The following is a 27,376-nucleotide window of genomic DNA, read 5'->3' as shown; positions in this document are numbered from 1 at the left end:
TTGGAAAACACTTTGAGTATAGTTGAAAATAATACGCCACTTTCATTTTTAAATAACCACGCTTGAACAATAAAGCACGAAGAGCTTGGTGTGTTTGGTTGTTTGCAGAAAATGAGACTAAAAATTTTAAAAATTCAAATGTGATTTGAGAGCTGAAACTGTTTTCCGGCTAACAAGTCATTCCTCTTTGTCATCGATTCAAAGTCGGTACACTTTGTGTGCCGTGGTTTTGGGGTCAATCTGCAAAACAATGTTTTTGGACTTTTGAGTGAACCATGTGTCAACAGTGCTTGTTGAAGTATTTAACACGAGTTTCCTCCTGACAACTTTGTGCTCTTTTTTGTCACATTTTCAAACTCATTACATTTTGCTTCAAGAATTGTATCTACGGTTTAACATAAAGTTGGAAAAATTGGGATTTCAAAACCCAGACAGCAAAATCCGCCAACGTCTGCATACGTTGAATCAATGTAAAAATGACGGATTGTGCTGTGTGGGCAGTTTCCATCTAACTTTTGCTGGCGTCGCTTTCATGAGTTCCCGTCAAAGCCATAAGAACATAAGCTTCACTTTCAGTGTTATTAAACCAAGAACAAACATTTGTACAATCACAAATCAATTCTGTGACAGCTATCAGCAATTTCTATAGAAACTTTCCAGAACCGCTTTTATTTGATAGACTTATCTAGAATTAAAAATTTCTTATCAGTTCACTTTTTCTTGCTTTTAATCTTGAGTTTTTGAGCCCCTATTCACCCCAATAGTAATTGGAAACTCTTTTATACCCCCCCTGAAAAATGGTGCTGAAACGTAGAATGAGCAGTGTGCCTCATGGCGTGTCCCTAGTTATTAAGAAAATAATATGGTGGTTTAAATTTTTGTCTCTTTACAAAATAACAAACTTTTGTTGGCATGTCTTTTTTTGTTTTTCTGTCATGCAAACAACAAGACCTCATTATGACGTCAATTTTCTTTGCTGCATTGCCCAAGAAAGATCACAACTAACACCATTTGTGAGATCTTTGACATAACTCATGGACTTCTAAATAGTAGTATCTGGACTGGAAACTCAGTGGGCAACATGAGGCCAAACAGTTGGTACAACAGTTGGCCAACAGTTGGCCAACAGCCAAGTAACTAACCCTGTTGGCCCACTGTTGGCCAACTGTTGTACCAACTGTTTGGCCTCATGTTGCCCACTTAGTTTCCAGTCCAGATACTACTATTTAGAAGTCCATGCATAACTCGACCAGGAATCGAACCCAAAGCTACTAAAAGTGAGGGCACTAGAAAGTGATCTGATTGGTCTTGATCAATCTGCTGACTACTGACACAAAATACATTATAAAAATTATATAAATACCTAAAGAACATGCCCAGACAGCAAATCACGTCTGCAGACGTTAAATCAATGTAAAAATGACAATTTTTGCTGTCTGAGTTGCTATCAGTTTCCAGCCGTTCAATGTGTTAGACCAGGGGTTCCCAAACTTTCTGTTCATCGGTACCCTTTGGTCAGTTTATAGATTCGCTTGTGTACCCCCAAAATTTTCTCATATTTTTGACTTTAGAAAGTTTAGATATTGCAACAAATTAACAGTAGAGCTGCATTAGAAGACTGCATACAAGGTATTTTGTACCAATCAAAGCACACAAAGTTATTCATAACAATGTATTCCAAGGTTAAACAAACACTACAATCAATCAAACAAACAATATATCGGCTGAATAAGCCCAGCAATCCTAGCTAATGTGATGGATGAGCCTGCTTTTTAGCAACAAGCTTATTAATACGAGGTGAAACATTAGCAACAGCACAACGAAGATCATGTTCAGGTGTTTTGAGCTGTAATCTGTTTTTTGATTTGATTCCAAGCAGCATTGAAAATGTTGACTCACACAACCATGTTGATGGAAACAACAACAATGCATGAATAGCAGGTTCAGTTATGGAAAGAATATCCTTATACTTAATCTAATGTACCCCTTGAAAAGTCGAAATGTACCCTTGGGGGTACATGTACCCCAGTTTGGGAACCTCTGTGTTAGACAATGTTGTTCGCTAGATAAGTGTTGCCAGTGGCGTTGACAAGGGGGTAATTGTGAACCTAGACCCGATATGATTTCAGGAGTTTGGAAACCAGAAGAGAACACCGCGTATTGTTTGGAGTTCCGCTGTGCTGTCATATGTTCGCATCCATTCCATAATATAGGTTTATTTTTTAGAAACAAAGCATTCTTTTTGATAGAGAATTCACTTTTTCGTTTAGAAACTTATGAAATTTCCCTTTCCTTGAAGCAATGTTTTGTTTTTAGAGGTGTCGCATTTTAGATCCTCGATGCAAGGTACCTCTCTTTGGTACCGGGTGCTTCCTATTTGTACTGGACCCAAGGTGTCTTCCACTAAACTGTCCTGGCATGGTCCAATGTCCATCTCCATAGACTTTGGACGTACTTTGTTCGAGTGTCCAGGTTTTGTTTGGTGGCAAATTAAGAAATAATGACGTATTGATCGTGTCTTGCGGAAAACATCAGCAGTTTAAAAACGCATTAGAGTCATCAAAACAGCTTGAAATAACATTGATTTGTAAACAGATTAAATACCATCAGAGTATCAGTCATTTTATGACCAAACTAACGACTTTACCAAACATCGCTTATTCCTGGGACGAAATATCCCAAAATCGCTTCTGACGCAAAAACAACAATATTATTGTAAGTTCGGCAACCCTAACTGACCCTTTGTGAGGCTCTGCTTCTGTTTAATCTTCAATTTATTGTTTAAGTAAATATTTCGAAGCCGTCTAAGGTGAAGCACCTGCTTTGGAACGAGTAATCAGCAGATCTTTTTCTAAATTTACTCATTTCTGACGTTGGTATTACGTTCAAATGATGCGATTATGATCTAATAGCCAAGACGCACAGAGCACGTACCACGGGCAGCATTAAAAATTACGAAAAATTCTTTCAAAAGAAAATCTTGTAAATGAGATTAAAGAAGTCTAGCCGGTCGATTTGTGATTTGCTACGCTTTGTGGTAATTTTTCAACTCTTAACGTTTTTGTGGTTGGAAAATCTGAATGTACTTGTTTGACCTCCGCATGAAGCAATGGGAACCTAGCCAGAAAGTCATCCGTTTTTTTTTTGCATTTTGCATTGAAGCAATGTAAAAAAAAAGCTGATTTTCTGCCTGGGGTACCGTAACCTCTGTCTTTTCATTCGGACGCGTCTCGATTGGTAAAAGATTGCATCAGTTTGCAATTTTGGAGCCTCTTTTATAGTATTTTGAGGTTGCTTGCTTTTGCAACAGGTATGGAGGTGAAATAGATCACTGAGTTTTCGTTAATTCTTCCGTCACAATTCACATTCGCAGCAAAACGCGCCCCAACCATCATGTCAGTCGTTTTTTACATTGATTCAAAGTTTGCAGACGTTGAATTGATGTAAAAAACGGACTGATTTGTAGTCTGGTCATGCACCCTGCGTACGTTTTGTAAAGGGTTTATCACTAAGAATATTTTTCACAGAGATTTATCATTAAAGATATTTTCTGAAGCAGATTACTTCGGAGATTTTCCTTCATTTGTTTCGATCATTGCATCACCAGAGTGACTACTTGTTGTGGTCATTTTATAAAATAACAGCCAAGCATGCTGTTGGTCAAACATGAGTTCTGTAAAGTTATTATGGCTTAGTCAAAAGAGACTTATCGAAGTGACTCAATTCTTAATTCAATCTGGTGTGATGTGAGCTCTGCCCTGAATTGAAAAGATATCTTGGTAATTATTACTTGAAACACAAAAATCTTTTTTTTTACATCATTTCAACGTTACCAAACATTCAAGTGATTTTAACAAGAAAACACTTTGCGAGCTCGGTAAACAAATTCCCAGACAACAAATCAGTCGCTTTCCACATTGAATCAACGTCTGCAGGCGTTGATTCAATGTGCAAAACGACTGATTTGCTGCCAGGGTTTCTAGAGGTTTTTAAGCAAAATCCTACTTTGTGGAAGGCTATAACTTGTTTTGTTCTTTTTAACCGTCGTTGTAAAAAGTTGAAATGACGTTGTATCGCAAATATTATTTTGTCAATATGTTATTCCTCCGCCTTTATCTCCTCTCCACTCATTAAAGTCATCCAAATGTGTCTCATTTGTTTACCTCACTATTTTTGAAGGAAGAGTGATTTGAAATTTGTGGCGTAATTCATTTTACTTTTAAGGATTTTCTCTTATACAATATCTCAAAACAATATTATATTTGTCACAAAATTTAGTTATTGCTACGCATAGGTTTGTAATGTTTTTGAGTTGCCGTCTGAATGAATGACAGACTTCAGATATTAATTTTAGATCTGCATGTGACGATGGAGATGCTCTACACTTGTTTTTTCTTCTTTCTAATGAAAAGTTGTTTTTAGACCACACGTCGACGGGGTCAGATATCCGGACATCCTTCGAGCAGTCACTTGATTGTGAAGTCGTCCAGTATTGACAGGCCAACTGCCCTTGGTGGAGCAAAAATCGGGCAGTGGTATAGTTCACTTCTCAAAAGTCGGGCAGCCGTTTGTTCACTTTTTTGAAATAAGCTGGGTTAAAACTTGGGTCAGGGTTGTCAAAGACGCACGTGAAGAATCTCTTGGTGGGTGTGTCTGTATTTCACTTCTCAAGATGGAGTGTGGATGAGCAGTGAAGTTAATGCATTATCTGAGAATTAAGGCTGTATGTAGGACTGACATATGCCTTCCCAAACTGAAAATCAGCCGTTTTTTTACATTAATTCAATGTCTGCAGACGTTGAATCAATATAAAAAAACAATTAATTTGCTGTCTGGGTTACTTCCCAAACTACTATTCAAACACGATTTAAATTCTTCAAGGTTTTTCCTCCTTTTTTCCTTTCATTGACGTGCTGGTGGTTTTAGCTGGTGCTTATATTTAGTCTTTGCCTCCAACCTGCTTACAACAAAAAACAAAATGGTTGGTCTTCTTTGCTGATAAGTGAAACATGTCTTTAAAAAAGACCAAAAAACATTGAGTTCCTGTGATGACTGAAATAAAATGAGGCTTCAGTACTCTGAAGTTGGCCCACTTTTCGCCAGTCAAACCGATTGCAGGTGACGTTGCAAAAACGTAATTGTTTTTATCAAGTGTTAATCTTATATATCTCCGTTTGGCAATCCTTTCGATTTTCTGTCAAAGGTTGAAACAATTGCCGAAGCATCACAACTTTGATGGGTTTTAGTTTTGTCTTTGCAAGATTGTAACACAGTCTCACGCTTATAATTTTCTAGCCGACAAGTTTTGTTTTACAATGAATGAACGTCTGCAGACGTTGAATCAATGTAAAAAGGCTGATTTCTCTTGGGAAACAGCTTTTTTGCGCCATCTTCTGGATAATTTAAATACGAATTGCAACTTTGCCATAACAACATCACTTGTCCATTTTTTAAAAATGAAACGTCGCCGAACGTTGAATTGATATAAAAATGTGTATCTAGTGTTAGTCGGCTGGTTCCCAATTGTGCTCAGCTGACTCATCCGGTCAAACGGGTGCAGGTTGATGCCCTTTGAGAAGAGCCAGGTCGGGTGCGCATTTCAGTTTCTGTTTTCGTTGACGTATGCTGACCCTGTCGCCAACCTAAGCAAACATGTCCAACTCAGCCAAAGAATTAAATCATTTTGTACATCAATTTAACGTATGAAGACGTTGAATTGATGTAAAAATTGATTGATTTTGTTGACTTAAAAAAGAGAGTGGTCATTTTTAGACTTTAGGCAAATATTCCACAGTTATGTACACAGAGTAACACGGCGAGTCGGTTTTCAATCAATTTGGCTGGCGGTTTCTTTTCAACAAAATTAGAAAATAAAAGCTTTTGTAGAACCACCATTGTTTGCTTTGAAATACAATGGCACGATGTAAACAGTGCATTAAAATTAGCATCTGCTTTAGGAACAATTTCAAACAGGCCTAATAAAAAAGCCTACTCACTTGAACATCCATATTTTTAGCCTGTTTCGTTCTTGCCAACTATATTTGTTTTCTGCATCTTCTTACAAAGATTATTATGAAATAATTGAATAAAGAATAACAATGATATTGATCAATGGGGCACGCCTAAACCCACTGTTGGAAAGGATGGTTAAGATGATCACGATAAAAATAGATACATTAGAATGAATTATAAAATAAAAAATCTACTATTTCAGTGAATGACAATGCACCAAAAAGGACAGGTAGAGAATTAGGAACATCGAAAATATCCAAAAAAGGTAACTTCCTAACTTTCCTTAAAAAACATGAAAGCCAACAAGTCACACTCAAAAAGTCAACCAAAGGCAAAGCAACTCTTACAATATCAAACGTTCCTCTTTAACTTATCCTCTTTAACTATAGACAAGTCACCAGGTAACTCAGTCAAGAAACCTAAGAGTTAAATTACAACAAGACTTATTGTATTAAATATAAAAGGAATCCAGCCACAGAAGTGTTGTAATGGAAAGCATGACGTTGCAAACTTTCAACAGTTCTCCTCCAAACACACTGAATCAACAAAAAGTAAGCACAATAATTAGTGAAATTTTTGAAAATTCTGGTACATCGGGGTCCGAGGTACAAACCAGGGAGCACTGCACCAGACAAGCAATGCATTAAATTAGTGCTTGGATTTTTAATCCGATTTGATATTCCAAGACATTTCTCAATAAAACACCCTCTCAACAAATTAGTCCTTTTTCATGCTGTGATCCAACGTAAAAAAAGAGCTAATTTTCTCACTGGGACAGCACAATTCATGAGATGGTTTGTACGTTGAATCGATGTAAGAGGTGGGGAAGACACTCTCAATGAAAGTAACTTGGCTCGCTAGCGACACTTTGCGATTAAAAACTTACAAATCTGTTTTGCTCAATAGATGAGTATTGACCAATGTCCAGAAAGATTTTGTTTTTAATTCTATGAAAGGTGAAATTGTTGAAATGCTGCCAAATGTATTCAAAATAGAATCTATTTGAATAAGAACCTTCTGATGATCCTCCTTCAGGTGAAACAGGCTGTCAAGGGTTTCGATACTAATAACTATATTTGTCAACAAATTATGGATGGGGATAATATGTAGAAAACAATGGAGCATAGTGTCTAATAATTATTTACACTATAAATACCGTAGTGAAGCTTAATGCTCATATTACAACCAAGAGCTTCAAAGCTGGAGAGCAACTCTTGCAAAAGATCTTTGTAACTGCCCGCTTTCTTGTTTCTCAAGAAAGTTGTTTTATAAGTAACAAAAATAACCAACTCCAACAACAAAATTCGAATGCCCGTAATGGCCACGTCTGCTGCCTGACATAAGCTAAATCACTTTATCTTAACCAGGCCAATCAGGTGTTGTTGAAAATGTTGGCATTTTGTCGGGTTATAATTGTATTTATCAACATTCAGCTTTTGCATAAAGTTGGTGTGCTTCTATGCTATTAAATTTTATTCAACATTGAAAAAAACGAGTAGAAATACGTTTAGCCGCTGTAATGTGCTGGTGTAATCGTTGGAAACAAGTAATTAGCCTAGTTGTTGGAATCAAGACAGGCCTAGCCTGTTTCTTTCACAAAATGCAGCATTTTTTTTTGTATGCAATTTGAAGATACCATGCAGTATTATTTCTGTACCTATTCTGGTATCGTATCAAACTTTACAGCTACACTTTCACCTTACTTTGCAGCGATTTGTCTACAATGAGTAGGCTATGGTCCAGTTTATAGGCTATGCAAATGCAGTTCATTACACTGGTTGTCACATCTGTCACCCTTTTTAATCCGAAAACGTAGTTGTTTTCAATGTTGAATAGATCCATTGTTGGTAAGCTATGCATAAAACTATATCGGTCGAAAGTCGTCTTGGAGTCACAAATTTTGAGCTTAACCGACTAACCCTGAAGGCTGTGACTTGGGCGTATTTTGTTTTTCACAATGACAAGTGATGTTTGATTCATATTAATACTTTACCGCAAGACGACGCGCAAGATTCACAACTTGTAAAATCCTGTTTAAAAGAAGCTTTTCACTTTTTACTCACCTAACGCTGAACAGTCTTTTCACAGTTTTCTGTAGCTTGTAATCTCTATATTCTTTTCTTACATTTGTGCAAGTGCCACCTCACACATGTATGAACAACAAGTTTTTATTTTGTGTGAGCACACAACATTGAAAAAAATAAATAACATTTATTCTCTAGTGATATAGCTACCATTTCACAGCATGAAGCAAATATGCATCATTTTAGAATAGAACAAGTTACAGATCTCTATCCGCCTAGATCTGCTATACATCTACCTTGACGTACATGCATCGCTGAATAACATCTTTCAAATTTCAGCTTTGTTTACTTTGGCGACAGATTTTCTTGCTGTAATGTTTTAAAAAGATTTTCTAAAGCTTTTTCACGCTCACAAGTTCGTAGGGAACAGACTTTATCGCCTATTCTTCTCACTAGACGTGGATTAAGATCTTTAAAACTTTCCTCAGCGATGAAAATGTTTTCTGTTGATCCTCCTATTAGTTCCAGTTGTTCAAAGTTAAGGCGATGAGGAGGCACAGGCATAATTCCAACGGCAAACGTCTGCAAGATAAGTTGATGATAAGAAATAAAAATTAGTTAATGAAATGAGTTAAAATATTAACCCATAAATTCTTCGAAGTGTTAAGGCATGGATGGTTAAAGCGTCTTCTAATTCAGTTCAGTTGTTTTTATTTCTGACCATCACAGCAGAAACAATACACGTCAACATAGCAAAGGTCGAGAAAAAGGTAGTAGCGATAAAACGCGAACGTTAAAACGTGCTTGACCGAAGTAAGTTATTAAGTTGAAGGATTTAGCACGGTCGCAACACTTTAGAAAAATTTAAGATAAAAAGGGAAATGAAAGAAAATGTTACAAAAAAAAGATAAATAAAAAAGCCGCTTTTGTTAAGATCCATGTGTGCGTTGCTATCCATTCAACCTCAACAAGATTTGTTTAAAAACAAATGCGGAAACAAAAGCTTTCATAACATTATTTGAGGCAAAATTTACATAGCTTATTGTCAGAGGGTTTTGTCTTTTTCACTCGTAATGAATGAAGAGTCAATTTAAGCTTAAACATAAATTTAATAAGTAATCCGTATCTTCCAGACACAGATTATTTTTGTTGAAAGTTGGCCACATAGTCTTTTCAGACAAACTGTAGCTAGGTTGTTAATTAGCATTACCTATTGCGTTTAGTTGCTGATAGAATTATTTATATAGGCTATAAATTGTTTCCAAGACCAACTCATATAGTAGTTTTATTAGACCTCTTGGTTTACTTACAAAGACTCCTTCTAGTCTTAACGACATCGAATTGATGTAGACAGTCTCATCATCATAAGCCTCCCCGTCCGTTACGACCAGAACGACATTCGGGGCACGTCTGTCTCCGCTGCTTGTCCTCATAAGGACATTTTGAGCATATTCTAGTGCCAGACCTGTGTCTCGTCGCCCTATATGAAACACGACCCTCATTAACCTTTGAGATAAGTTTTTATTGTGCACCTATCTGTCACGTTGTTCAATTTCTCGTTATATTTGTTTTGCTACATTTCTTCTGTAACTGTAGGCTAGCAGATCCACTTCGAAAAGTTTGCGTGATAAACACATAAAACTGAATTAACCTGGTCTTAACAGAAATATTTTGAGGTGTTTTGCTTCGGCCCACAAACTGTTTCAATCAGCCTTTGTAACCCAACATAGATATACATACTAAGTAATTCCAAATGCCTAGCTGTTTGATATCAGAGTCAATAAATTGAAAAGCTAGGAGATCGTTAGTCACACTGCAGCACTTCGTTAATCTTGTTCAATTGGCGCTGCAGGCTGCGCCCTGGCAGTATAAATTGCAGCTACGAGGCAGTGAAGTATATCAGTGAAGTATGCCAACACTTCGTCAAGCAAGAAAAATATTGGGTCCTTGGTTGAATATACGACGCAAACATTACAGAAAAAAGCAATTTTTATTTTCTAGACACATTTTATTCATCAGTTTTCAGTTAATAAAGGAATTTTAAGTAAAATCGGTTGGTTTAAGAGAGCTTGCTTTGGAGTTTGCATTGTTGGTGAAGTCGCAGACCTATCACTATGACAGTCGGCGATTTATCATTGACCGACTCACCTTTTCCACTGTAGGGAATGTTTTGTACTGCAGCCAACAGACCCTTCTTGTCTTTAGGGAAGTCCCGCAGAAGGATCTGTGAGTCCCTGTCCACGTCTTGGTTGAAAGCAACAACAGAAAATCTTGTTGCTCCTAGACCAATGTTGAATTCCCTGATAACCATAGTATACAAACTTATTTGGATTTAATTCGGAAGAGAAGAAGCGATCAAAGAGAAAATACTTGATGTACAAGTCGAAGCAACAAAATAATTTACTCTACTGTACTTATACACGACAATGAAAGGCCTATATCACTGCTGAGAGTGACGTCACTGGGTAATTGTAACCTGTGGTAATTGTAAGCAAAATGAGCTCATTGGTAACTACTTTGATGCAAATGCGTATTATTTTAAATAATAGTCATCGTCAGCTAAAATATAGACCAACTTACCGAAAACTATTCTTACGTTACATTAGCATTACCGTATATAATATCAACGTAACTTGCATTCTGACGATCAATGAAAAGACCTTTGAAGGTTTTTAACAAAACATATGAAAGCAAATACAGTGGAAATGAGTCAAACCTTTTCCATTTTATTAATGTGTAAGTTATTTTAATAAGCACTTCGTACTTTGTGTTTAGCTGACCAAAACGCTTTCATGAGTTACACAAGGTTAATTAGCAATTCTTCACAAAGCAAAATCTCACCGGATTATATTCGCCGTAAAATCTTTCATTAGTTGGAAATTTTTTTCTCCAGTGTTCGGAGAAGCATCCAAAAGGACGATCATATCCATGTAAGCGTTAGGAGGACAATTACCTGGAAATTGGGAACATGTTTGATGGGAATCAATGAGTTAAAGGGACATCAGTAAGGATGAACAAGAATTTGAGACAAAATTCAATTCATTTTTTTTTTTATGTCTAATCATCACAATCAAAACAAGACATGTCAAATGTAGCAGAGAGTTAGGAAAAGTAGAAGCGACAAAACGTGAATGTTATAAAGTGCTTGACACCGAATTAAGATAATAAGTAGCCTAAATCAATTCAGCTCGGTTGCAACTCGCAACACTTTCTATGAGCACAAGCCCAGAAAACAGCAATAAGTCGATGTCCAATATTTTTAGAGTAAATTGTGTCTCTTAAAACAAATTCAACATTTTTGGACTTTTGTCTTAAATTGAAACCTATTAATTGCTTCAAGAAAATGAAATATCTTCTGACAGGTGAAACCCACAACAATGCTTGATATGAACGACTTGGTTACATGTCTTGTACTACAAATAATTTTATTTCTACACAAGTCAGTTCAATCATAAACAGCTAAAAATCGATTTCGATCAGCTAGCAGCTATACATCATCTACAGTTCAGAATATGATCTAGCTGCTTAACTGAAGATGATCTAGCTCAGGGCTACTCAACTGGCGGACCGCGGCCCGAATCCGGACCTTCTGGGTGTTGCTGGTGGATCTTGAGCTTTTGGAAGAATAACTTCATTGCCACGTTTCAGGACTTCTTTAGATTTCTACTGAGAGGAAGCAACTTTTACTGTGATTATCCTAGTTGCTGAGGGGCTTCGACTCCTAGACTCCCCAATAATCACTCCCAGATAGTTTAACTTTCGTGGTTGGGTGTGAAATAACTTATTCATCGGACCGCTAAAAATATTCAACTTGTCAAACTGGACCTTTGTTAAGATTAGTTGAGTAACCCAGATCTAGCTGCGAGCTGATCGAAATCGATTTTTAGCTGTTTATGATTGAACTGATTTATTCCGCACCAGAAGTAAAAATATATCCTGTTTTGACAAGCTTCCTCCAGAAAAGCAAATTCAATAAAAGCAAAAAAACTTTTAAAATAGCTTACGGAGACAACAAGGAGATGGGTTTGACCATTCCGTATTGTTCAAGCATCGTGAGGATTCAACGTTTGGAGGATAGAGGGAGTAGCCGTTGTCGCATTCAAAAAAGCAAACTTGATCTAGTCCATTGGAGCAGGATAGCTCCCCATTTTTGATTGGCCGCAATCTTTCACAACCTGAAAATGGCAAAAATGTATTTACAGCTTGCATATGGGTGGTAAAGCTGTTTGAAACAAAATTTCGTTTTGCGGCAAAATTCTCTTTTTTTTGCATTTTGAATTTAGAAAATCAGAAGAAAAAAAATTAGCATAAATTTTCTTATTTTATTTTGTTTCAAAATATGTCGAAAAGTTTTGTTATCACATTGCTATGTCTAAAACAATGTTATACATGTTCTCAGCCTCTGTTTTATCAGGTATAATGCTTTGCTGGTAATTTATCTCTCGAAATAAAGCTCATTTCGACCACCCCAGTGATTGAAATCTCATTCTTTCAGCCTAGTCACTCAACTAGGCTTCATTTAAATCACGACTTCATTTGACCGCAAGGTAGTTAACGTACCACCACTCTAACAGTTGAACCTTTAGCGCTTAAACGATTTTCAACAGTTTTCTCTCATTCGTAGATTAACGTTGTTAAAAAAGTAAAAACAATAGGGTAAGCAACTCTGTAGCACAGAAATAAACAAAAAAACTGTTTTTTGAAATCTCTGTGCAACACATCAACTATTTTTCAGTTATATTCGAAAACTAATATTTCTTAGAATACGCAGTGCAATTATGAGCGAATGAGAACACTAAAATTCTTCAAAATTCACTCATATCCTTCTTATGGAAAGGCTTGTGGCTTAAAAGCTGTTTAGAATTATTGTCGGAATTGGTTGGATTTACAGGTTATTGGTAAAGGATTTCATTAAGATTTTTGTTTTGCTACACCGGTAATAATAAACAAAATAGCTACTAAAGATTAAGCAATTAAAAATATGCTGCTATCTCTCCTCTGTTCTGGCTCCTCGATTTTATTGAGCAGGGGTGTGCGCTGTGCAACCTTTTTATACGCGTTGACCAAATCAAGTATAGTGATACTTTGGAGGAGTGCCACAATAACGCTCATTCAATGGCACAAGAGTAGGCGAACTTCGCTTGAAGATTTTGAATATGTATTTGTCGAATATGAAACCTACTCTCGTATCGAGCGTACGGTAGCCTATGCGTATTTAACCAAGTCAAAGAATTTTTGTTGTCGGGTACAAATGCATTTTGTCGTCTCGGATCTAAGGACAACTTGAACTTGAAATTTTTCACAAATTAGGCCTACGTAATAATAGCGGCACAGCTGAAACATAAACTAACACAAAGGGCAGCAAATTGTGAATGCAGCATAAATTAAATCATCTAGCCGACCAGAAAAAGCGCTCACAGGCCGGGTACATGAGGCAGTTTTGAATGTTGTATCGGGCCGCTCAGAACATGCTCGCGGGCCGTAGGTTGCCCACCCTTGTTATTAAAGATAAAAAGTTATACAAGGATCTTTCATTTAGGATAAAACCAAAACAATAAACATAATAAGCAAACAAAATCAGTCACTGATTTTTTTGCTTACAGCCTAATTTGCTAATATATTGCTAACTTTCAAATTTCTTCCAATAAACATGTTACGCTACAATAACGAAATTTAACTCACGACGGCAAATTGGGGTTGGTTGGTCAAATTTTGCAAATTCAGAATTTCCAACACGAGTACACGAACTAGTAGGGGAGCCTTCAAGATAAAGTCCTGAAACAAGATTTATAAATTTAATTTTAACCTACTTATGAATTTACAAGTTAACATATCTTATTAAAAAACAATTTTTAATTATTTTGGATATGGACAGCTTTGTCTGACGCAAATAAATAATAATAATAATAATTGACTCAATTAGTCAGTGCTTTCAGTTTTGACCTTGTTTATGAGCAGCTGATGATGCCAAAAACTATGAATGGAATTCATTACAAATGTAACCTGGGCCCACTATTATCCTACTCACTGACATAGCCTTACCAAGTCTCTTGTTACGCCAGTACTGTTAAGTATTAACATTGTTTACCATGATGGAAGATTCAAACTAAATCAAAAATCATGCGGTATTAATAGACAAGCATTGCGTTTTATGATAAGTTATCTAGGCTACTTATCTGCCAAAGCACTCCGGCATTTTTTTCCAGAAATAACATAATTTTAAGAGTAGCGTGTAACGTTGCACTAAAATTGTTTAAAAATTGTAAAATAATATGTGAGCCGTGAATGAACTTGCCATACATGGGGTCCTGACATTGCATTGAAGTTACAGCGTTCACCATGAGCAAAATGCAGTCATCATAAAATCATGCACAACTTACGGTATTGAAATAGAGGTAAGTAAAATTATTAGACAAAAAATAATGAAGGTTAAAGTAGCAGAAGTTATAAAAATTATTTGCAATAAATTTACTTTAAAAACTGGAACTACCAATCAATTGAAAATTGAAAGCATTAAATTAAAGACAAAAGCTAATAGCAAATGCAAAGTAGATTTATTAACAACATTTATGGAATGCAGATCAAAAAATCTCTTTGCAAATTTATATGTTATTTTCCGATTCAACACAAAATTGCAAAATATAGCTTAAAAATCATTTCTAATTACACTAGTTTCCGGAAAATCTCAAACTTGGTGTGATATAAATTACGCCTTGGCACATAATGGTAGATTAAGCTGGGAGCGGATTATATTAACAAATGAAACCAGCCCGCAATTCAGAAATAGGCCAAATCAAAGTTTTCCCACGTTTATCAAACGAGGTTTATTTAAAGAACACAAAGGTCTAGCTTTCTTTTATACCTAAATTCTGAACAAGGTTTATATCTTTGATTCACGACAATACCCGTTTGACCGCCTAGTTAATTTCTCAAACGGGAAAGTTTCAGAATTCCCGGTGGCCTAATCCACCCTTATGTATCCACGTCTGGTCATTTTAGCTTCCTGTTGGGTACGGACATCCATTCACAGACGGTCGAGAGGGTGAATTTGGCCGGGTACCAATAACATCTTCTGGCCCGATATCAAGACGCACTCTTGTATCCAAAGATGACAAGGGGATTTAATCAAACTCCCGGGCTCTTGGATAGGTTACGGCCCCTAAAATTATGCCGGGATCGGGTGCAAAAGTACTCTTGGACCCCTATTTCTACGTCACTCTACATTGACTCACCTTCTGCACAAGAAAATTCACATTCAGCTTCAATGTCGTAGCGGTCGTGCTTGTTTCTTCCAGGAAAGCACGACTTTCCTCCATTCAAAGGAGTTTCAATGTTGCTGCAGCTCGGCCGAGACTTGTGGGGCGTTGGGTTTCTGGGGATTGTTGTCGTGACTATGGGTGTCGTGGTGGTTTTGACTTTAGACGTTGGTTTAGACGTAGTGATGACTGAAGGTGTAGTTTTGGGGTTCGGGGCTGAATGGAGGTTAAACTTAACTTTATGTTCTTGAAGAAATAGTTTTTTTTACAATTTTTCTGTTAAAATCATCCCAATAATGTCATGTATTTGCAATGTAAACCTAATATAGTAGATCCTATTAAAGTTGTAGCTTAAAATCGTAGCTGGTACACAGGCCTAAGTTAGAGCCAATAGCTCCGATTTCTTCCATCCTTTGTAGGCTACAGCTCGCTAAGATGATGAACTCATGATGTAATGAACTTGCCAAAGTCTCATGCTTAAGTTACAGAATTAAAACCCACTGGTTAGATTTGCATGCAAAATATGTTAAACTATTGTGATGGTTATGGCAGCAGCTTGCAAGCAATGGAGATTCCTGCTGTGTGAATTAGTCCTTGGCAGTTTGAAACTTCTTCACTGCATAGACATGTCCCAGTTAGCAATCACTTTTTTTTGCATGGATTCAAACATCAGCCGACGTTGGAATTGATTTTTTTAAATGCAGACTGGAGAAACATTTTCACGCTGATTTTAACGTCTGCAGATGTTAAAGCAATGTAAAAAGGTTTTCTAACTGGGGTATGCCCAAAAACAGTCAACATGCGATGAAAGGAAGTTTAGCTTTAGCCAAAGCAACAGTGCTGTAAGTTCATTCCACAAGACATGCAATCTTTTACAACTCACTTCTGCATCCAATTGTCCCTTTGTTACAATTGTCTGTAGAACAGCAGCATCGACAAGCCGAGTTAGCCACTTTTGTGTTGCAATACATGCCATCTGGCCACCATTTTAATTTCAAGCTCTGAAAATCAAACAAAAAATTATGAACACGTTCTTCTCTGTTAAATTTAGTTGTACGGAACTCGGTCTTTTCAAAGAATCCTACAGCAGAATGCGGCTGTAGTGACATTTTGGCTATGGTGACACTTTATCGAAAGCCCCTTCTAGTGTTACTATAAACAAATTGTACTGCACATGCATTATGAAGATGAGTTTTGACATGATTCCCTTTATTTTGATTTTACTTCGAAAAAACAAAATATGTCAAAAGGTCCTTATTCAAATAGAACCATTTCCAGCAAAAAACAAACTATTAAAGTTTTTGAATCGTAGTAACTACGTTTGCTTAAAAAAAATGACAGTATTTTCATCTATTTATATTTTGATATCAAATACTTGTGCTTAACAATACTTCTGCTTACGGAAACTAAAATAATTTCATGAAGGATTTTTAATGAATTATTTAACTGTGAGATGTTATAAAATTTAGAAAAAGAATATCATTACTCTTTTTGTTTAATCTTTTTTTAAACTAGGCTATCATATTTGTAATAAGTTCTAAAACTGTAAAATTTAAAAACAATAAAGCAGAACACTTCCAATCATTCAATTAACGTGAACATAGTTGGTTAAAATTGATTTAAACTTATCATGGAAAGCAAAAGATGTCACTTTACATATAGCTTTAAAAGTCTTTAAACTTGTAAATGATGTAAAACGACAACCTTAACTAGGTGGGCACTACAGCACCATCATTAAAAAACGAAGCAGAAAGTCTAAAATAGCTTGAACAGGTTGGAATGGCATAAGATCATCAGGAACACAGGCGTGAAATAAAAATTTGATAATTTTTGCAGTCAAATTCATTTTTGCCAACATGCAAAATAGGTTAAAAATATTAATTTTAATAGTCAAAATAAACATCTTAAATGTTAATCAATGAAAGCCAAATCTGTGATAGAGCTGTACAAAATAATTTCAGCAACCTAATGATAAAACAATGAAAAATATATTCGATGTGGAAGTTACACAATCAAGTTATAAAAAGATGGCAGGCAACATGTGGATTAAACTTATTTCCAATTTTGATTTTGTGATTTTGTATACACTTCAATGCGATAAATCAAAAGATTTTCACTCCAAGACTATTCACAGCAAAGCACAGCACTCTATGATTGCTCACAATGTAGTTTCCCTGTGTTTTATGGTAAGGTTGTAAATCCAGTCGAGTAGATTCCTGCTAAATATCATGGCCCAACGTTTTGAACATATTTGGCATACAAAACTCACATCTGAATTAATTAGCCAACGACCAAGAACAAGTACAAGAAAATAACAATGGTCAAGTATTTGCCATAACAATATTGGCTGTATTCAAGACAAATAGTTTCATAACAAGATTTTTTAATTAGCTACTTTTCTTATAGTGGTAGAAAGGACTAACATAATACAATGGGCCAGATGGCTACGTCTAGACTTAAAATACCGGCATATATAAGATCCAGTTTCTACACTAAGACGAGATTTTTGCAGCAAAGAAAGCCATGAGATTAACTTCTTACACCTTAAAAAAACGCCAGCCACGCCCTTGTCTAAACTTAGCAGATTGAAAGTGGCGGAATAGAAGAGGTTCCAAAATATTTAAAACTTCTTGATGTAAATTAAGAATCTCACCAGAAGATTGCTTTTACAAGCTTGGGGTTGTTTGCAGGATTTAGTGATGAGGAGACCAAAAGATCCTCTCCTCACCTCATTTTGACAAGTTCTCTGAAATAAAAGCAACGACGACATTAAAATCAGATTAAAGAGCAGGTATTGTTATCAGTAGCATTGACAAGGGGTGGTTTTGGACCCAGGCCCGGGGTGATTTTAGGGGCTCGTAACCTTTTCAGTTGGCTCAAAAACTTGAAGGAACCACGGCGTCTTTTTGGGTACAAAGCGTTTTTCTTACAAGTATCTTGTTTTGGGACCAGAAGATCTCATTCCCAGACAACCACTTTAATTGGTACCGCTCCTGGACAAGATAAAGTGGCTGTCTGGGTTGATACTGAGCCCAAATTATCCTCGTAACGGCCCTGGTTGCGATTGTACCAGTTTGTTTAACTTAATCCTATTCTCCTATTTAGGTTTCAAGATCGTTATACGTTTGTGTTTGTCGCTTCTACCTTTTTCCCTACCATTGCTATATTGACATGTGTGGTTTTTGGTGCGATATCAAAAATAAAACAAACTGAGCTGAAGTTAAGAATCTACTTTCTTTTAATTTTAGCTTACAACGTTTTGGAGTTTCATCTTAAAAAGTATTTGTTGTCACTGAAAAGACCAATGCCACAACCAAACATAATTTCCAGCACATGATGGACATAGAAGTTTACCATGCCTTGCAAAAGCATGATTGTTGTTTCATTGTTCGCCCCGATAGCTCACTTGGTTAGCGCGTGACTTCTGGAACAAAGAAGCTTCAAGTTCAAGCGGCACTGGTTCTACTCTCGGGGTGTGTGTGCGCTTGAGCAACGCACGTTAAGGACTGCTCTTCATTCAGCGGCATCTAATCGATGGAATAATTCCCCGGCAATAACACTTCAACAATCGGAAAACTTCACTCTGCCAATCTCGGTAACGGGCCGCGAAAAATTTTTTCCCACGAGATTTCTGTCTCATTTACATATTTTGGTAAAAGTTTGTATTAAAACCCTGTGAATGCAACATTGTTTCGTTGGCACGGTTGGTTCAGTGGCTCCATCGTCTGCCCAGTGATCGTGAGGACGAGGGTTCGACACCCGTCGAAGTCAAGATTTTTTTTTCTTTACATTAATTTTTGCAGTGCACAAGAGCTTTTCAAAAAAAGTAGGGTTAGGGAAAGCTTATATTTTATTATCATTGGCAAATAGTTATTTTGCAATCGGAATCAACCAATCTCTCAAAACACTTGTCGGAAAATCTTACTTTTAGAGTGACTAGAACCAATGATACAGAAATCTCGTGGGAAAAAAAATTTCGCGACCGGGCCTGCGTCAGTGATACAAAGCCTCTATGAGTATGCGAAACTACCAGGATTAAGCTCTGCAAGAAGCTTTGCCAGTCCGAAGATAAAGATTCAATCAATCAACCAATCATTGGCTAGAACTAGTCATATCCAAGACTTAGATCTATAAGAATCGAATGTTTCGGTATAAAGCTTCAAAATGTTGTTTACCGGCAGTGACGTAGAACCTGAAATTTAGCTCTTTATTTTTATTCCTCAAACACAACGACTTGTTCTACTTTAATGTTTCTAAATTTTACGGTTTTAGAACTTATTACAAATATGATAGTTTGAAAAAAGATTGCCTAAACCAAAAGAGTAATGATGTTCTTAGCCAGAATTCAATTTTACTTTGAAATAATAGTCCTATACTGCAGGTCATAACAAAATTAGTTTTCTTGCTTTATGCTATCTATCACACCGATTTGGTGTAAACGTCCCTTTACAATACTTACCTCATTATACGAACATTTCTTCGCTCTCCCATTCTCCAAACATCGCTTGTTGGTGGGCTCGTTTTCACATTGCCAGCAAATCAAAGCTGAAAATACAATGCGAGTAATGTCAGAATCGACAAGGCTCAACTTTCAAGCAAAAGATATTCAACATAAATTTTACAACTAAAAAAACAAACAAACAAAAAACTTTAACAAGTAAAGCCACGATGCTTTTGACACGGTAAAAGAACACCAATGTGATGTCAACACAACAATAGTGTTTTTTACCTCTACATTCAACAATAAGTACGCCATAGAGTTTCAAAGTTCCTCCTAATAACACGAATTTGGGCGCACTTTTTATACTAGGGAAAGACTTAGGAGCAAGAAAAAGTGACGCTGCTTAATTGTTGCGTCATAACTTTAATCATCGAATTTCCTATGCTGAAACAAACCTGAGCTATTTGTGTTACCTTACGTCAATTCTACAATACATACACCGATTTCATTTTATTGTTCATAGCGGTCCATAAAAAGCATTATCATCATAAGCAAATAACAGTTCAGTGGCCGAGTGGTTGCGCCTTTGGCTATGGTGCTGGTAGATCTGAGATCGATTCCAGGTCGGGTCATACCGAAGACTTTAAAAACGATAGGCCTACCGATTGCGTTCTTTCTTGCATAGCGCAGAAAAGATAATAAGGTCATGATATCGTAAATCTGATAAGAAGCTAAAGATGAACCCTATCGCCAGAAGGCGACCTTGGCTGTTGTAGAGCGACAAATAATAAGCCACAATTATAAATATCACAAGTAAATTGAAAAATATTTCATAAAAACCTGTCATCCAATTGAACCTATCAAAATGGACCACTATATGGCAATAAAAAACTTTTGGTGATAACTGCTGTCGTAACTGCTCTAATTAGAAAAAGTAGACAAGCTACAATATTTACAAGGAGAAAGCATCGCATAAGCTGAATACAGTCTCAGAGAGGGTAAACCCCCTTTTTCCTATTCTTTGCCATAGTCTCATTGGGCCAGTTTCATAGCAAGAAAAAAAACTGCTAAAAACAGATGCTAAAAATACTTAAATCCGCTTTAGGACTTCTCAAAAACACAAAATCCGCTTTTGAAACAATAATGACGTAATACCATGCGAGTGACGCGGAAGGCATTGGAAACGGGAAATAAAAGATTGCGCATTAATCACAGCAACAAAACAGAAGTCTAACTGACAAACTTCCTCAAAGACCATAAAAGGTTTTTAATAAACATCAAATTCATCTGTTATTGTCATGCATTCCATGCTTGGATTTTGCCAAATATGTGCTCGTTACAAGAACCAATTCAAAGTGCCTCACATGAAAACACATTTACATGAAACGTTGAGAAATAAAAATTTCTGTAATTGCTTGAGGAAGCATTCCCATCAATTGCAGCTGAATGAATCGGTGATTGAACAAGCCAAAGACGGGCTTAAAATTGACCACTGCCCAGCCAATAAATCGATTGCTTTTTACATTGATTCAACGTCTGCAGACTAGCTGGCAGCAGGCAGAAATATATTTTGTTTTTAACTTAAAGTATGGATAGAAAACAACGCAATCTTTTGCATTTAATCTTTTTAACTTTTCTATGTTGAGGGAGCCATAAAATAACGAATTGTTTACTATAGAACAGTGGTTCCCAACCTGGGGGTAAATTACCCCCGGGGGGTAATTTGCCTATTTTTGGGGGGTAACGAGACCCGATTTGGAAACAGTAAAAGTTGTGAATTTTATAAAAGCGAAAGAATTGACCAGTCATCTTTTCAAGAAAATGGGAGAAAGATCTGAAGCATTACTGTACCACACAGAAGTATAATGGCTGTTTCGTGACAAAGTGATAATCCACCTGGTAGAACTTTGTGAGGCTGTCCATGTTTTTCTGATAGAAAAGCCTGACTTGGCTGAATACTTCACTAACCAACAGTGGATTTCCCAGCTGTGCTACCTGGCTGATATCTTTGGTGAATCGAAAATGGGCAATTCAAGGCAACAATGTAACTGTGATCGACACCAATGTAGCCGTAGCAGCAATTATCGCAAAGGTTAAGTTGCAAGCGAGTTGGAAGAGGCACAGTGGCGCAGTTTCAGACGCTCGACAATCGACATGTACCTTGAAGGCAATGGACTTGAGTTGACAGCGGCGTTGAAGGAGGACATAGCTGACCACTTAGGCCAGCTAGCCAAAAAGGTGGACAACTATACTTTCCGAATTGGACATGCACACGGCTAGTCTCCATTTGGTGCATCGAGCCCTTCACATGTGATGACAGCCAGGTGGATGATGACGACTTTCCGCCCAAAGAAGAATTTATCACTCTCCGAAAGAACGAAGCGTTGAAACTTGATTTCAAGGGAAAAGGCTTGGAACCCTTCTGGATTGGCAGACTCCAGGACGCACTAACAGTAGCGACACGGGCATTAAATATCCCGACATCTTTTTCAACAACTTATCGCTGTGAACAAGGATTTTCAACTGTCTTGGGAATGAAGACAAAGAAGCGCAATCGCCTGGATGTCGAAATCGACGCAAGAATCGCCCTCAGTAGCCTACCACAAAGCCCAGGATCACAAAGCTGGCGGCTGAAGTCCAGGCCCAATCTTCGCATTGAATGTTTACCGCGCATTGTTATCTTGTATTCAGTGAAATACATAGCAATAAACACCTTTGTTTTTGAAAATTGATTGTGGGGGTAATTGCCTCACTTCAGGGTGTAGATTAGGGTAACAACCAAAAAAAGGTTGGGAACCACTGCAGTATAGAAGTTCGTTAAGAATCAGATTTCGTTTAGCAAACACTAAAAGTTTGTATATTTCTTGCTCTTTTTCGAAAATATGAACAAATAGAATTTGCTTCAAGGAAACTTTGATACTAAAGTTCAAGGGTTGCCAAGCACTGTTTTTGGAAATTTAGACATTTGAAAATGCGTAAGAAGAGTTTCTTGCCGTGGTCTCTTTGTCTTTTATTTATAACATTTTTAATTGTATTAATATTAATATTATTAAAGTTATTTTTAAAAAATTTATGCACGTGCAATGTATGCAAAGATTGGTTTGGATTGGATATTTGCAGATGCTTGAGTTTCTCGCTATGGTCTATGTGTCTTTTATTCACACTTAAAATTTCCAAGAACTGTACACATGCGCAATGTATGCAAAGCTGAACGAAATGGCAGTGAAAGAAACATAACCTTTGCTCGTTTTACTTTTAAACACTCGAAAGATACTTTGGCTCAGTGAACAACAGTCCCTTCACAGTTTAGAATTCAACAAAGTGGTGAGTTGAATTTTCCATGCAAATAGACACTCGTCTGTTCCGTTGTAAAGTTTTATACATATTTCATGAGCCATGCGCGAATCTTGAAATTTTAAAGAAGTAATAATACAGTTTTGTATCGTGATTTAACATTGCGTTTCTACCAACTTCCGTGCTCTCGTTTGCTTAAAATACATTTAGACGTCTTCAGTGACACCGTTGAGACATAGGAGTCCGCGAAATATTACTGTAGACTTTCTAAATTCTTTGCAAAATGAAATAAGATTCGCATTACCTGATGATAATCTGCATATAACCACAGCAGCATCGTGCACAGCACAAGCACACATTATAGTGCTGGACAGTCAACAATTTGCTGTATTTCGAAACAGATATACATGTACTGTAATTTGCACATGCTAACATGCAAGTGTCATTTTCTTTGCTTCAAGCAAGAAAAAAAGTCAATTCAAATATTTGTTCAACTAAACCTAACACTCAAGTCATTTAAACTTATTTCAGATGACAAAAACTGTTGATTTACGTTGATTCTATTTAGTAGCTCGGGAATATTTCTTCTCAAGAAAAATATTATAAGTTGGTCAGATTTGAAAAAATCCCACAACAGAGAAACTTGGCGCCTCATTGCCTCCAATCCTCGACGAGAGGAAGGAACTTAATGATGATGAGATTTGAAAACAAAAGTAAAACCTTCGAAGAACTTGCAGTTTGGTGCTACGACAGTTTCCTAGCATGTGTAATGATTCACAAGAATATGAAGCATTAGTTTTCATTAAGTTAACACAAGAAAACCAATGCACGCAAAAAACATAAAACAAAGTGCATTCTGTACAAAACGTAGAACAACGTTATTGCCATTCCATAATAGATGCAGTTGCAGTAATGCAGCCTACAATATCGCTGAGGGATGACAATTTAAGTAATTGTGAATTTGATCTTCGTCAAAATGTTCCTACTGCAATTTTTTACTTTTAGAAAATAAACCATATCACCACTGAAAGGTAAGATTTCATGAACATGTAAGACGAAAGAAACTTTCATCACAAAAACGTTGCTTCATACGAACTGAAAGTTAAAGTTTTACAACCACACAAGGCCGAATTTAGAGGGGACAGAGGGTGCAGTTGCTACGGGCCCCCCTGTTAAAGGCCCCCTGACGTAGAAAAATGTGATTTTTTGTGTTATTATTATTTTTTCTCGGCCTTTGAAGTTCTGCAAAATGATTCATTTTTCTTTTAAGGTTACTTTTTAGTCAGAAGATGGCGACTGAGCTTAGCGTAAAGGCATTAGCAACGGTGTGGGTGACTTTCAAGTTACCTTGTAAAGTTTTTCGGTGCCCCCCCTCCGATCTAAAAGTTCCCTGGAACCCCATCAGTTAAACTCGCCCTTGCAATCACAAAGTACATGTTGACATGAAGGTCATGCGCATTTTTATAAAAGTGCGATCAACTTCTTGTACTCACCTTCTGTTGCAGATAACAAGAACATGATGGTGGATGCAACTTGAAATAATCTCATTTTAGAAAATAGAAAAAAAAATAAAATTTGAAGTTTTGTTAGAAGATAAAGTGCTATTATCACATCGCTAACATCTGAGTAAACATAGGATTAGATAGTTATCTATAATTTGTGCAAATTAAAAAGCTAAATTTCGTTTATTTGTTTGTATTCTGAATCATGCTTCTCCATGCCTTTACTAGTTTACTTGATGCGAAAAATAATAAGAATCTAGCAGTTTTTGTGTCCTGGGCTCTAGGTCTACAGGATTCGTGTTCAAATCCCTGTCTATGTTTTCTCGGTCAGATCCTTTGCTTGTATTGTAATCGACCTGGTCACTTTCTGCTTAATGGGCTGGTGGACTACTTTTTATCCGGTAAAAAAAGTAACAGAACTCTATGATTAAGAAAAAAATCGAGAAAAGCACAACAAACTGATAAAAGAGATGTCTAATTACACCACTGTCAATATTTTCAAGATGAAGCGCCAATGAGAGAATGACGTTGGCAATATTATTGTAAAACTGAAGTGAACCCCGTTAGAAATTTGACAGTCACTATCTGCAAGGAAGTCACGTAAAGTTAATGAAAACATCCGACAAAAAATTCATTTCAACCTATGGCTTACCACTACTACTTCTCAGGCTTGCAATTTAGTCTTCGATTTCATCGCGTGACACTTCAGCAAAATAACAAAAGCATTCTTCACCTATTTATGCAGTGACTTTATTTGTTTCCTTCGCTCTGCGGAGATTGGCAACAAATGCCTTCCAAACAACATCAATCAATTCTGTCGCTGCAACACGTCTTGCGTGCTGTCCCAGAAGCAAATCAAGCGTTGTTTGCATTGATTCAACGTCTGCAGACGTTAAATCAATGTTAAAAACAGTTGATTTACTGCTTTAGGTATTGTTATGACGAGTATCCCAAATCATATTTAAAGGAAAACGCTCGTCAAAATGTTTCGGCTACAAACAGTTCCTCTCATTTAATAGTATTTGACTCAACACTATTGGAATGTTACTTGGTAAAGAGAGATCAGAAGCAATGATTTCTACAACATATTGTTTTATACTTTCTTTGTTTTTGTGATTGTTTGCTTATTTACATACTTGCTTCACTCTAAGAATCGACTAAACCCGTTTTTGCGATGACTTAGTAGCTCGACCATGAATTTTATGTGAGCTGAGATTTTTAGATTAGGCTTTTAAAGGGAGAGCTTTTAAAAACCATAATCGAACCCATTTCTGGATTTCTGGGAAATAGATTGATTTTTGATTTTAGTTTTTATGAATTTCAAACTATCAATCACGTAGGCCTATAATATTGTTCAAAATTTAATCAATTATTTATTTCTAATGCAAGAATTTGAAAAGCTAATGGAATATTGTCATCAAAGTTTAAAAACTATCACAAAACTAAACTATTGTTTCCATTTCACATTGCCTGAAGCATTTTAGATTGAGAAAGGTTATCATTTTCAATGCTGGAATAACGTTGTCAAGGGTATAGTCAACAACATAAAAAAAGCGTTTTAAGAAAACTTATCGAGCGAGATTAGCAAAATTTATCATCCTGTGATTAATAGAAAACCAACAATGTAAAGAAATCGAATCAAAAGATTTACGCAAAGAATTTCAATTGATTACAAACAGTATTAAATTGTTGATAGCACATTTTAAAAATTCTGTTAAAATGTTTCCTCGATACTGCAAACTTAACCCTGGTATACTGTAAGTTGGATGAAAACGTTTTTTAGTGATCAACCTTTACATAACACAATATTTCAAACTCATTTTGTTCTGAAATGTTGGAGGCTTTATGCTTGACTGTTGACTGTAGGCTACTACTCGATATGTTGGTTACATGTTTTTAGCTGCAATATTTGCAAGTTTTTCCTTACTAGCTCGATACTAAGACGATTTAGGTTAATCTGGCTCAACGTTTCGCCTCATTATAACCGGTTTGTCAATCAGATATTTAACTGTCTGTCCTGGCAGCTCTCAAATGAGACTTAGACAAATTGGATAGCGTCGTTATATAGCAAGTGAAGCATTCACCACCGGAAATAAGGCGGCACAATATTTAATATATGCTGTGGTTTTGCACGGCCAAGAATCTAGTCTTGTTTAAAGCCATGGTGACCTCTAGTAAAAGGTCATGTCAACGCTTGAGAGATTTCTTCGACTGGCGGCTGATTTTAAATCGCGGCTGGAGCTGCAGTGCGAGTAGAGGCTATCGTACGTTTAGCTAGTGCAGTAATATTGTGAGCAGTGCAAGTACAAGGTACTATGCAAAGCAAAAGCAGTGTCGCTTACAAAGTATTGCGTCCTAGTGTTGTGTAAAAACATTTCTGTAGGTGATAATTTGCCCCAATAGCCTGGTGTGCAGTCAAGTAGGTTTCACATACTAGCTTACACAAGTATAATGGTAGGTCCAAGTTGCACCCTACTAAAACTGTAGAAAAGCTGGTTTGTTTGGAGTTTTAGATATGATATAGGTTGGTTTACACCATAAAATGCACAGAAGCAACAGTATGTGTATTGTATGGTATTCCTTTCTGCATTGTTCAGTTTTGAATAACTGTCTTGTATGCTAAAATCTAGGTAAACCGGTCTCTATGTAAAATTTTGTCTGCTACCTAAACCTATGTCAGTAGTTGGCCTACCCTACAATACTGGTTTTATCTTTAGTTGTAAACCCACAGTAAAACAAATACAGCATAATAACCGTTCAGCTAACTTCAGTACAGGAGCCTACCACTGCTACAGTTGCTGCTTGTTAGTGTCAAGTTAATCATGCCATTAAAGTGCTGTGCTCCAC

The 27,376-nt window shown here is 36.6% G+C and overlaps 1 protein-coding gene across 2 annotated transcripts; it reads right to left on the bottom strand.

Moving 5' to 3' along the window:
- Positions 1-8,162: 8,162 nt before the first annotated feature.
- Positions 8,163-24,645, bottom strand: LOC145774827 (uncharacterized). Of its 2 annotated transcripts, XM_082586150.1 has the most exons (12): positions 24,521-24,645; positions 19,752-19,837; positions 17,946-18,038; positions 17,455-17,508; positions 16,176-16,293; positions 15,269-15,508; positions 13,719-13,811; positions 12,041-12,211; positions 10,878-10,989; positions 10,185-10,336; positions 9,347-9,516; positions 8,163-8,618 (listed from the first exon to the last, which is right to left on the bottom strand). In XM_082586150.1, the coding sequence occupies exons 1-12, from the start codon at positions 24,573-24,575 to the stop codon at positions 8,382-8,384; spliced, it is 1,581 nt and encodes a 526-aa protein (XP_082442276.1). In that variant the 5' UTR covers positions 24,576-24,645; the 3' UTR covers positions 8,163-8,381. The 2 variants fall into 2 exon arrangements, with proteins under 2 accessions (XP_082442276.1, XP_082442277.1); XM_082586151.1 differs by lacking the exon at positions 17,455-17,508.
- Positions 24,646-27,376: the final 2,731 nt, after the last annotated feature.

Source organism: Aplidium turbinatum, chromosome 7 (genome assembly GCF_918807975.1).
Source record: "Aplidium turbinatum chromosome 7, kaAplTurb1.1, whole genome shotgun sequence".
Classification (NCBI taxonomy): domain Eukaryota; kingdom Metazoa; phylum Chordata; class Ascidiacea; order Aplousobranchia; family Polyclinidae; genus Aplidium; species Aplidium turbinatum.
This window is presented reverse-complemented; position numbering and strand designations above follow the sequence as displayed.